This window comes from Galleria mellonella, unplaced genomic scaffold (genome assembly GCF_026898425.1).
Source record: "Galleria mellonella isolate WM207_F2 unplaced genomic scaffold, CSIRO_AGI_GalMel_v1 utg158, whole genome shotgun sequence".
Classification (NCBI taxonomy): Eukaryota; Metazoa; Arthropoda; class Insecta; order Lepidoptera; family Pyralidae; genus Galleria; species Galleria mellonella.
This window is the reverse complement of record NW_026442003.1, coordinates 2,154,828-2,166,579: the sequence shown is the minus strand read 5'-3', so window position 1 is coordinate 2,166,579 and position 11,752 is coordinate 2,154,828. Positions and strand designations below refer to the sequence as shown.

Below are 11,752 nucleotides of genomic sequence, written 5' to 3'. Positions count from 1 at the left end.
TACAATTAGTGGCTGCAGTTTTGTTTCGTAACATTTTATAAAGATGCGTCGTGTGGTGTGTTTAGTTTTATTTTTTAATGTTTTACTATTTGTGAAATGCGGGTATCCACCGGTAATTTTTTTTTTAAATAAAATTTCAACTATATCTTGGGGCGGGGGGGGGGAGGGATTGTTAGTAATGGAGACTGCGAATCCCATTGCTAGCAATATACCCAACCAGGTCGACCTCCTAGCGGTTCCCCCTGGAAACTATCATGGTTAATTCCTTATGAATTCATCATGTTGGGCTAACTGACCTGTTTTCATTCTCATCTATCACCCCTCACTGGTACTCCGCCAGCGTATCCCGTTAGCGCAGGCGGGGTTACCATACCATTTTCACCCAAAAAAAAAAAAAAAAAACTATATCTTGGGGTCGATTCTAAACTATCATTTCTCTGAATCTATTTCTATATATATTCTTTATTGCACTTGTAAATTACATTGTTAATGCATTTATAAATGTTGTGAGCAAGGGTGTACTTATCTTTGACAGAGATCTCTTCCAGTCAACCCGATACAGTGAGAAAGCATATCGTTAGCGGGCAGCTGAAGCGCTACAACTATTAATACATAAACAAATATACAGTTAAATAAAATATTAAAATATATAATAAAATATTACATAAATACATACACTATAAATGAATATAACACCTACCTACTTAACTACTACATACTTACATACATACTTAATACTTCATTTCTACATATTTATTTATTTATTTTACATCATTTATAAAATAGTAAATACAGTTAATTTTTAATGTAATTGATACAAAAGGTGGCCTTAACGCTAAGCAACCTCTTCGAGACGACCTTTGAGTAGAGGACTTGAGGAAAAAAAAAGGGTAAAAAGTGCACTATTATATAGATACTAATATATACAAACGAGGGGGAAGGGATTGTTAGTAATGCAGACAAAGCACAGAGGAATAACACCTAAGTCCTCAGGAATGGCAACGCGTGGGGGGTATCATGGGCGAAACAGTATACTCTGTTACGTCCATGGTACTGCTCATGTCTATAGGCGACGGTTACCACTTACCATCAGGTGGACCGTCAGCTTGTTTGCCATTCTAAGTTGTATAAAAAAGAAAAGTTATCATTCATTCATTTATTAAAAATTGTATACTCTCAGATCGGCGACGAAGTAATGGCTGGCAGCGTGCTGTTACCGGCCACCAGGCGAGGGCGGTACCTCGCTAACATCGTGAGAAGGCAGGCTGTGGTGAGTTCAGTTAAAAAATTCCCCTCTCCCCTAAGTATGTGAGGTATTTTATAAAATTAGGTTATGATTAGGCTGACATATCCTTTAAATATATAAATAAGCCTCTAAATAAAAAAGATAAAAAAAAATCCCTCTCCCCTCTTTACGACGATAAAAAGGACCGCTGAATTTAGTGCGACCCATTGCTAATGCGTGACTCTTGTGCCCATATTCTTGGACCTTAGCGCCTTGGACCTTTCATTTTCGCAACTTCTGTACGTAGGTATATTTAACGGGAGAGCCGGGTGATCTGAGCCATAGAAGAACTGTCTAATGCTCACTGTAGGATCCGTGTAATGCTTTGCAAAAACACGTCTAGGAGTACATAATGTTGGCGACAGACCTCTTTTAATTTATTAAATATAATATATATTAAATATAAATTAAAAATATAAATCTAAACAGGTAAATTTATACATTTACCTTTTTAGATTTATATTTTTATACTAGCTGACTCGGCAAACGTTGTTTTACCATATACGCTATTTTGAGAATTATACATGAAAATTTATCGTAAAAGCGTGAAAATTTGAATTTGTATGTATTTATCTATGCTAAATCATAATAAAATAAAAATGGAAAAATTTGTCAAAAAAATAAAAATATTTTTTTTGGGTCACCCTTATCATTGAGGGGTATGAAAAATAGATGTTGGTCGATTTTCAGACCTACCCGATATGCACACAAAATTTCATAAAAATTGGTAAAGCCGTTTCGAAGGAGTTTGGTTGGTGAGAATTTTATATATTAGACAAGTATTGTGAGGTAAGTATTCTTGGTATTTCTTAATGTATAATTTAATGATTAAGGGATAAGCAACAGTATTACATTTAAAAATGACCAAAGCCCAGCTGCGATTCAGGTAGGCAGCGGTGCGGTTGCAGCTTCTGGTAAAACCTCCCAATGGCAAATACTAGAAGGAAATGGCACCTAGTTCTTTCGCTAAGGATTGTTATTTATGGTAGTCTATGGGGGAGGCCTATATGCTGCTATGATGATGATGAGATATATTTCAAATTTATGTTTTTTTCTTTACAGGACGGCACAGGAATCAAGTTTAACAAAGACGCAGATCGGGTGAGTTGAAATCGACTTTCAAACTAAAATATCATGCATACCAGAGCGAGACTGTACAAAAGTCGATTGCTTGGCCACCTCTGTCTCATTCGTGTTTCTACCGTGAAGTCGTTGCTTGCATGGCTATGACGGCCCACGTGTAGAAACTGGTAACCGTCGCCTATAGACATGGGCAGTACCATGGGCATAACTGAGTATACTGTTTCGCCCATGATTACCCCCCATGCGTTGCCATTTCTGAGGACTCAGGTGTTATTCCTCTGTACCCAGTAAATTCACGCTATATCCCACCCTTTAAACCAAAACAGCCACGCAAACACAATTGCTTCACGGTAGAAACATATGATGAATCGATATTCAGATGAACGCCGAAGCCAAGAAGAAGGTGGATGTTCTATCAGACGAATTACTGCCTTATATCATAGCGGAGCAAGAGAGAAGAACAACGTTGTACAAAAGGATCATGACTGCTATCCAAAACGGAGAGAAGGGGGTGACCATCGCCGAGATCAGGAATAAACCGCCTTTAATTATCAAGAAGGGTAAGCTTTTTAAAAGATTTTGCTCCATAAAAAGTAAACACCGATTTAGACAGTGCATAAAGAGCAATGCAAACGCAACGTCGTAATTAACTGCGAATTTTCAAAAAGAACAGTGCAACGACGAGCCTTTAGAATTGTCGACGATCCCAGGCTTACAAGCGGTATCGAATCCTTAAGTCTTAGGAGAGATTTTGCCTCACTCTGCGTGTTCTACCGCTTGTACAACGGATTGTGCTCAGAGGAATTGTTCAATATGATGCCCACAGCCACTTTCTACCATCGTACGGCTCGTCACCGACAGGGAGTTCACCCTCATGTCCTACAGCCTCAATGGTCGCGTACTGCGCGGTTTCAGAAATGTTTTCTCCCACGAACACTCAGGTTGTGAAATGAGCTCCCTGCCGAGGTTTTCCCAAGACAGCATGGGGTTCTTCAAACGGGGGGTAAAGAAGTTTCTTCAGGGTCGGCAACGCACGCGTAATACCTTTAGTATTGCAGGTGTTCATAGGCTACGGTAACCACTTACCCGCCACGCGGGCCGTATGCTTGTTTGCCACCTCAGTGGTATAAAAAAAAAAGCTGTCTGTTGAGGTTGGGAACACCTCGACAGGGAGCTTATTCCATAACCTGAGCACCTTTTTAATATTCCGCCAGAAACATTGAAAAATGTTCAATTGTTTTTCAAAATCGACAGATTAAACTCACCTTTGTACATTTTTTTTCTCCTGCTGTGTATCAGTAACAGTATACGCTAACGGGGACCAGTGAGGGATGATAGGTGAGGATGAAAGTTCAGGTCAGTTAGCCCACCGTGATGAATCTAACAGTAAATCAATCGCGATGGTTTCCAGGGGGCAACACGAGGAGATCGACCTGACAGGGTATATTGCTAGCAATGGGACTACTAATCCCCATTACTAACAATCCCTTTCCCCCTGAAAAGGCAGGTCAGTAAGGTCATCGCGATGAATATACCTGGAATTCAGCACGATAGTTTCCAGGGGGATTTCGTGGGGGTCGACCTGACAGGATATATTGCTAGCAATAAGACTGGTAGTCCACGTTACTAACAATCCCCCGCCCGATCAGTATATACTTTTTTTTAATGGATAACAATGGGATGGTACCCCGCCCGCGCTATCGGTATACACTCGCGGGGCACCAGTGAAAGATGATAGGTGAGAAGGAAAAGGCAGGTCAGTTAAACCATCGTGACGAATTCAACGATAAATTACTCACAATTGTTTCCAGGGGGAATCGCGTGGAGGTCGACCTGATGGGGACTAACCTCCCCGTTACTAATAATCCCTTCCCCTCCATCAGTGTGTACTGTTAGCGTGCACAATAAAGTATAAATAAATATATAAATAATATTTATTCAGGTTTAATGTTCCGATGTCCGTCCAATCGGGCTCCGAAAGAGCCGGACGGATCCGGCGTGATAATGTGCGAGGGAGACATCGAACCCACGCCTGTCATGTACGACTCCTGCCTCAGTGCAGAGGATAAGGAACTTTATGTGGCCGAGAATAAGTACTTCTTTTGTAACCGTAAGTATCATTGAGGTATTTTTTTTTTATGTGTGAAAATAGTATAGTAACCCCGCCTGCGCTAACGGTATACGCTGGCGGAGCACCAGTGAAGGGTGATAGATGAGAATGAAAACAGGCCAGTTAGCCCGTCATGATGAATTCATCAGGAATTAACTATGACAGTTTCCAGGGAGAGCCGCGAGGAGGTGACCTGGTTGGGTATATTGCTAGCAATGGGATTCTCAATCTCCATTACTAACAATCCCTTTCCCCCTTCATTGACGTATTTAAGATTATTTTCCAATATAAACGTTTCTATCGATAGAATCTTTATCGCTACCGTCGTCATTTTGGGACGAAAGCTCACAACTTGAATGACCTTTGATTGTGGCAGAACTTTGACTTGCGTGTTCTATAAATTTTACTTTCGAATTTTGACTGACTTAAATGCTCTTTAATTATGACCTATTAATCGTGATTGACATGACGGGAATGACCTTATAGACCCATAATGACTTGAATGACCCCCGTTAAAGTTTTCAGCAATTTTGATTTTGTCCTTTTGAAATTTGATTAATTTGATATTTGTCTTTGAATTTGATTATTTTTGTCTTTGAATTTGATCTAACTCATATAACATATAAAAAACATCAAAGGTCATACAAGTCTGTCTGACTTGTATGACCTTTGAGCTTTGGATGACTTTAATAATTTTTAAATATGACCTTTGGAACTCTGTTTGACTATGAATTACCTCCGGCTCGTTGTTTTCAGGTCACAAAGTGGAAGGTCCAGATCTGCCCCGTAACGGAAGCACAGTGATCGGATGCGCCCCGGTGGAAAGAACATCTCTGAACTACACTACCAGCAAATGTGCTCTGGAAGAGACTGACGATGTGGTCGTTCATTACCGCTACTATCCAGACAGGGTAAGTACTTTTTTTTTTATACTACTATGGTGGCAAACAAGCATACAGCCTGTCTGATAGTAAACGGAGTTACTGTAGCTTGTGGACGCCTGTACCACCAGGGATGTCACGTGCGCGTTACCAACCCTATTTTATTTATTTATTTTATACTTTCTTGTACTATTTACAAAAATAATAAATAGAAAGAAAGAAATATTTATTTAATGCTTAATTTCACACATAATAACAAAAAATAACAATTAACAAAAAAAACGCACCTCTATCCCATTCGTGTTTCTACCGTAAAGCAGTTGTGTTTGCATGGCTGTGTTTCGATTTGAAGGGTGGGATATGGCAGTGAATTTACAGGGTACAGAGGAATAACACCTGAATCCTCAGGAATGGCAACGCATGGGAGGTATCATTGGCGAAACAGTATACTCTGTTATGTCCATGGTACTGCTCATGTCTATAGGCGACGGTTACCACTTTCCATCAGGTGGGCCGTCAGCTTATTTGCCATTCTAAGTTGCATAAAAAATAAGCACTAAAATGGTGTCACACGGCTATATGCTACGTTCTTTAGAACATAACAGAATGGATCCCACAGCAGTTATGGTGATAGCATTTTTGTATTAAACAAAGCATCGTCTCATTATAAACTGGCTACATAATTGACATTTCACTGAACTTGGCTTTAGCGTCCCACCTGGTATGGATTGGCGTATGGCAGTGGGCAGGGGGACTTGGCTGACTAGTAGCGACATCTCGTGGCGTGAAGTGGCATTACAAATATATTCAAAATGTGTCTTGCTTGTTTTCCAGACATATAAATATGTGACGGAACTGGATCCAGATCATGAGGTGTGTGACCACTGGAATCCTTGTCAGATCGGGTACATCTACAGTCTACCATCACCAGACCAGGCCACAGTGGCCAACGAATTATGGCGTAAGTACTCCTCAAGTAGTAAAATATTACAGACAACTGGGCCGATTTCGGACCACCATTCCCCTAGATCTATCTTTTTTTTATACAACTTAGAATGGCAAACAAAAATTGATGGAAAGTGGTAACCGTTGTCTATAGACATGAGCAGTACCATGTACATAACAGAGTATACTGTTTCACCCATGATAACCCCCGTGCGTTGCCATTGTTGAGGACTCAGGTGTTATTCCTCTGTACCTAGTAAATTCACCCTTCACTCTTCAAACCGAAACACAGCCATGCAAACACAACTGCTTCACGGTATCTATCTATCTAAAATTTAAATTTAAAACGACCTCATCATCGTATCAGACGTTAACTGTCCACTGCTGAAGATAGGTTTACCCTTGGGGTATTTTGACAGTAGTTGCCACGCTTGGCAGGCGGTTTGATAGCCGCAGTTAATCTTAGGTGATGTTTGAAGAGGAACGCTGCCGCTCATTCCTCGATTGATTGATGATACATCCATGATGATACATTGTTGTTATATTGGTAAATAATAAATAAACCAACTCAGCAATTTAGAAATTTTGCTTCAAATTATGTTTAATTAGAAAATAATCAACAAAGGCCACAAGTCTCGATTCTAACGCCATCTAGTATTTCATGTTGAAATTTATTTAGTGACCAATCACCAATGTGTATAAAAAAAAAATCATCATATGATATTTAATTTACAGGTGACTATGGTAAGACCAAAATCCCAATTTTTTTTTTTTTATTATATATTATTTATCCCAATATAACTGAATGATAAAGCTAACTACGTTTTGTTCTAATTATGACTGGAGCACTCTCTGAATGTTATTAGTGATAAATCGTAACGTTCAATCGATTGATCGATGTTTGATTTGTATGATGGTGGTTTCCAGAGGGAACCACGAGGAGGTCGACCTGTCAGGGTATATTGCTAGCAATGGGAGTACTAATCCTCATTACCTACAATCTCTTCTCTCTCCGACGAAAGACACCGTTAGATGGCGGTAGGCTCGCGTCGTGCCACGTTGTATCCTAATACTCTCAGCGACTATCATGGTTAACTCCTGATGAATTCATCATGATGGGCTAACTGGCCTGTTTTCATTCTCATCTATCACCCTTCACTGGTGCTCCACCAGCGTATCCCGTTAGCGCAGGGGTTACCATACCATTTTCACCCACCAAAAAAACAACTCAGCGGGGGGGAAAGGATTGTTAGTAATGCGGGCTACCAGTTCCATGGCTGGCAAACCATCGTGCTGAATTTCATCATGATGGGCTAACTGATCTACTTCATCCTCACCTATAATCCTTCACTAGTGCCCCGCCAGCATATACCGTTAGGGCAGGCGGGGTAACCACTCCATTGTCATCCATTAAAAAAGAACTCTCGGCGAGATATGGGCATGCCTAGTGTTAGGTTCACCACAACGGTAACAGGCGACAGATGGCGCTGACCACCCCGTTAGGGATTGCTGTAGCGAGCATATTTATTTATTTATTTTTTTTTTAAATAAATTGATGTTTAACTGCGATTAATACCTAAATCTTCAAATACGAATAATTTTTATTTTATTATTTCAGTTGAAAGTAGGTATTTTATATCTTCTTTTTTTTATATTACGTCTAAAAGAAAACCGGTTTGTAATAATACCCTTGCGTTGTTTTATATTATTTAGTTTTTTATACAACTTAGAATGGCAAACAAGCTGACGGCCCACCTGATGGAAAGCGTCTACCGTCACCTATGAACACTTGCAAAACGATGTTTGCCTCTCTAACAATAAAATATATATATTTAATTACTTTATTTGTTACAGGTCCAAGTGGTAAGACTTTTTACTGTAATTTTATTGTAGAGATATTACGTCTGCTTGCGTCTGTATATACTCGTATACTGTTTCGCCCATGATACCCCCCATGCGTTGCCATTCCTGCGGACTCAGGTGTTAGTCCTCTGTACCCTGTAAATTCACTGCCATATCCCACCCTTCAAATCGAAACACAGCCATGCAAACACAACTGCTTCACGGTAGAAACACGAATGGGACAGAGGTGGCCAAGCAAACGACTTTTGTACAAAGTCTCCCTCTGGTGAATGACTGTTATTAATAAAGTAATAGTGACGTAATTTTAATAATAATAATAAACTCTTTATTGCGCACAGTAGAGATGTATACAAGGAGTATTTATATAGAATGTGCATATACAAAAGTCGGCCTTATCGCTAAAAGCAATCTCTTACAGACAAACCTGGCATAAAGAATTTTTTTTTATACAATTTAGAATGGCAAACAAGCTGACGGCCCACCTGATCGTAAGTGTTAACGGTCGCCTATAGACATGAACAGTACCGTGGTAATAACAGAGTATACTGTTTCGCCCATGATACCCCCCATGCGTTGCCATTCCTGAGGACTCAGGTGTTATTCCTCTGTACCCAGTAAATACACGCCATATCCCACCCTTCAAATCGAAACACAGCCATGCAAACACAATTGCTTCACGGTAGAAACACGAATGGGACAGAGGTACCCAAGCAATCGATAATGGATAAGTACAGAGAGATAGGTAGATGGCGCAACTCAGACACGGTAAATACATAAAAAGAATCAAACAAAATGCAAAATATTCTAAGTATAAAAATAAGATTACAATATATATATATATATATATATATATATATATATATATATATATATATATATATATATATATATATATATATATATATATATATATAATAATTTTAATGTATTATTTACAGAATACGAAAGTAAGTTTGTCAAAATAATTTTGTTTTTTATTATTTCTTTATTGTACACAAAACATACTGTTAATCACGATTCATTATAAACATAATGTACAAAGGCGAGCTTATCTCTAATAAGAGATTTCTTCCAGCAAAACCTTTTCATGTGAATTGTATGTTATTTTAAAAATAAAAATTTAATTGTTATGTTTATCATCATCATCATCATCATCATCGTATCAGGCGTTAAGTGATCACTACTGTATGTACACCTTCCTTGTAGAGGGTTCCGCAAATAGTTGCTACTCTTTGCAGACGGGTTGACAACCGCAGTTAGGTTGTAGTGGCTTTTTTTTATACAACTTAGAATGGCAAACAAGCTGACCGCCCACCTGATGGAAAGTGGTAATCGTCGCCTATAGACATGAGCAGTACCATGGACATAACAGAGTATACTGTTTCGCCCATGATACCCCCTATGCGTTGCCATTCCTGAGGACTCGGGTGTTATTCCTCTGTACCCACTTATCTCCGTAACCACCGTACCCAAGTACCTACTTAGTAACATTCTGTAATTTCAAAAATTGAAAAAAAAAATGCTTATATTGTTTAAAACAGGGCAGATTATTGTATTTATTGGGCAAAAAAAGAAGGATTCGCCATAAATGTTAGTGATTTTTCGCTGCACAACGGTGATTATTATATCAACATATGTATTGTTTGAAATGGAGAGGTTTACAAGCTTTATTTTATCTTGTTCAGGAAACGTGTGTACAGTCACGTGAACGAAGTCTCAATAGAATAAATACTAAAAACCTATGTGTTCATTTAAATTTTTTTTTCTAGTACGTTTGTTCCATTCTGGAACAGGCCAAGGTCGGTGACCATGCTGCCTAGTCTTCAATATGATAATTTGTCTGGAACATTATCAAGTGTCAAATTGTATCTCTTAAATAATTTGATTTCAATGTACATACAATGTTTTTTTTTTTTACAGATGACGGTACGTTTAAATATTTGTCTCATTTTTAACTCACTACAAACAGAAGGTCGTTCTCAATATGGTTGTATTTTTTTTTTAAGTTTGTTACCTCATAATTCCGTCAGTTCTATTTTTATAATAATTAAAAAGTTGTTTTTTTTTTTTTATAGTTAGACAATATGATTATATTTTATACAAATACGTATTGTTACTAGCTGACCCCGTAAACGTTGTTTTACCACTTATTGCGAGATATAAAAATCGCAATTAAAATACAGGGGTTGATCGTAAAACGATGAAAATTTAAAGTTTTCTATAGACTGTTACCAATTTCCAACAACTGAACAGTCAGTTTGCTTGATAGTCACGAGCAGTACCATGGACATGACAGAGTATACTGTTTCGCCCATGATACCACCCATGCGTTGCCATTCCTGAGGACTCAGGTGTTATTCCTCTGTACCCTGTAAATTCACTGCCATATCCCACCCTTCAAACCGTAACACAGCCATGCAAACACAACTGCTTCACGGTTGATACACGAATGGGACAGAGGTACCCAAGCTATCGACTTTTGTACAAAGTCTGCCTCTGGTAATTTTACCTGCATATAGTTAATACTAAATATAATTATATTAATTAATATAATATTTATTACAGAAATTGTTGCGCGTAAGTTTCATTTATATATATATATATATTTTTACTACTATATTTTAATACAGTATATTAACATATGACGTGGTGGATGGAGAAGTTAAACAACCATTAATCTCATCAGTCGATCATTAGCATAATGGCAGTAGGAGATTGATGTCTATAATGGAAGGTTGTGGAACTTCTGGTAGTAATAGTGGTGGACCTGGATAGGATATCTTCCAATAACCGAGTTGTCCTCCAGTGGATAAGAGGGCACAGTGGATCTTATGGTAACGATGCCGCAGACGAACTGGCTAGAAGAGGCTCAGGAACGAGGGTGGTAGGCCCGTATCCACTTCTTCCTCTTCCGTTCTCGCAACTTCGAATATGGCTTCGTCAAAGATCCGCTGACATACAAAACCAAAGATGGATACAGGCTACTGATTGTAGACAATCAAAATTGGCCGTACCTACGCTGAATCAACGACTATCGCTGTATCCATCGGGAGGACCGTCAGTTTGTTTGATAGTCATGTGCAGTACCATGGACATAACAGAGTATACTGTTTCGCCCATGATACCCCCCATGCGGTGCCATTCCTGAGGACTCAGGTGTTATTCCTCTGTACCCAGTAAATTCACGCCATATCCCACCCTTCAAACCGAAACACAGTCATGCAAACACAACTGCTTCAATGCATTTCGAGAATTCATATTTATCATCAATTTTCTTACAGCATTGCCTGGTAAGAACATCTAGTTAATATTTGATTGTTTTGTAATCAATAAATAATGGTTTCCTTCTCCACATAATTATTTCTATAAAGACACACTTCTCCAAAAGTACTGTGCCTATTTTTAACGCCAAAATGTGTATAGAGGAACAAGGCCAGTGGGCGAATTTAGAAGAAAGCCCGAGTGTGCCGTGCTCACCCTAAATCAGAGTTGTCTAATGTCTACCCTAAAATAAAGAGCAGAGAATAAATAGGCAGGTAGTTTTGCCAAGGTTTCCCAAGAGACTACAGTATGGGGTTTTTCAAA

At 38.8% G+C, this 11,752-nt stretch overlaps 1 protein-coding gene across 1 annotated transcript; it reads left to right on the top strand.

The window, feature by feature from the left end:
- On the top strand, positions 1-11,471 carry LOC113522211 (uncharacterized). Its single transcript, XM_052892358.1, has 9 exons — positions 1-112; positions 1,181-1,270; positions 2,348-2,386; positions 2,748-2,928; positions 4,311-4,478; positions 5,235-5,389; positions 6,194-6,335; positions 10,733-10,744; positions 11,449-11,471. Exons 1-9 carry the CDS (start codon positions 44-46, stop codon positions 11,469-11,471), a joined length of 879 nt encoding a protein of 292 aa, XP_052748318.1. The 5' UTR covers positions 1-43.
- The last annotated feature ends 281 nt before the right edge of the window (positions 11,472-11,752 follow it).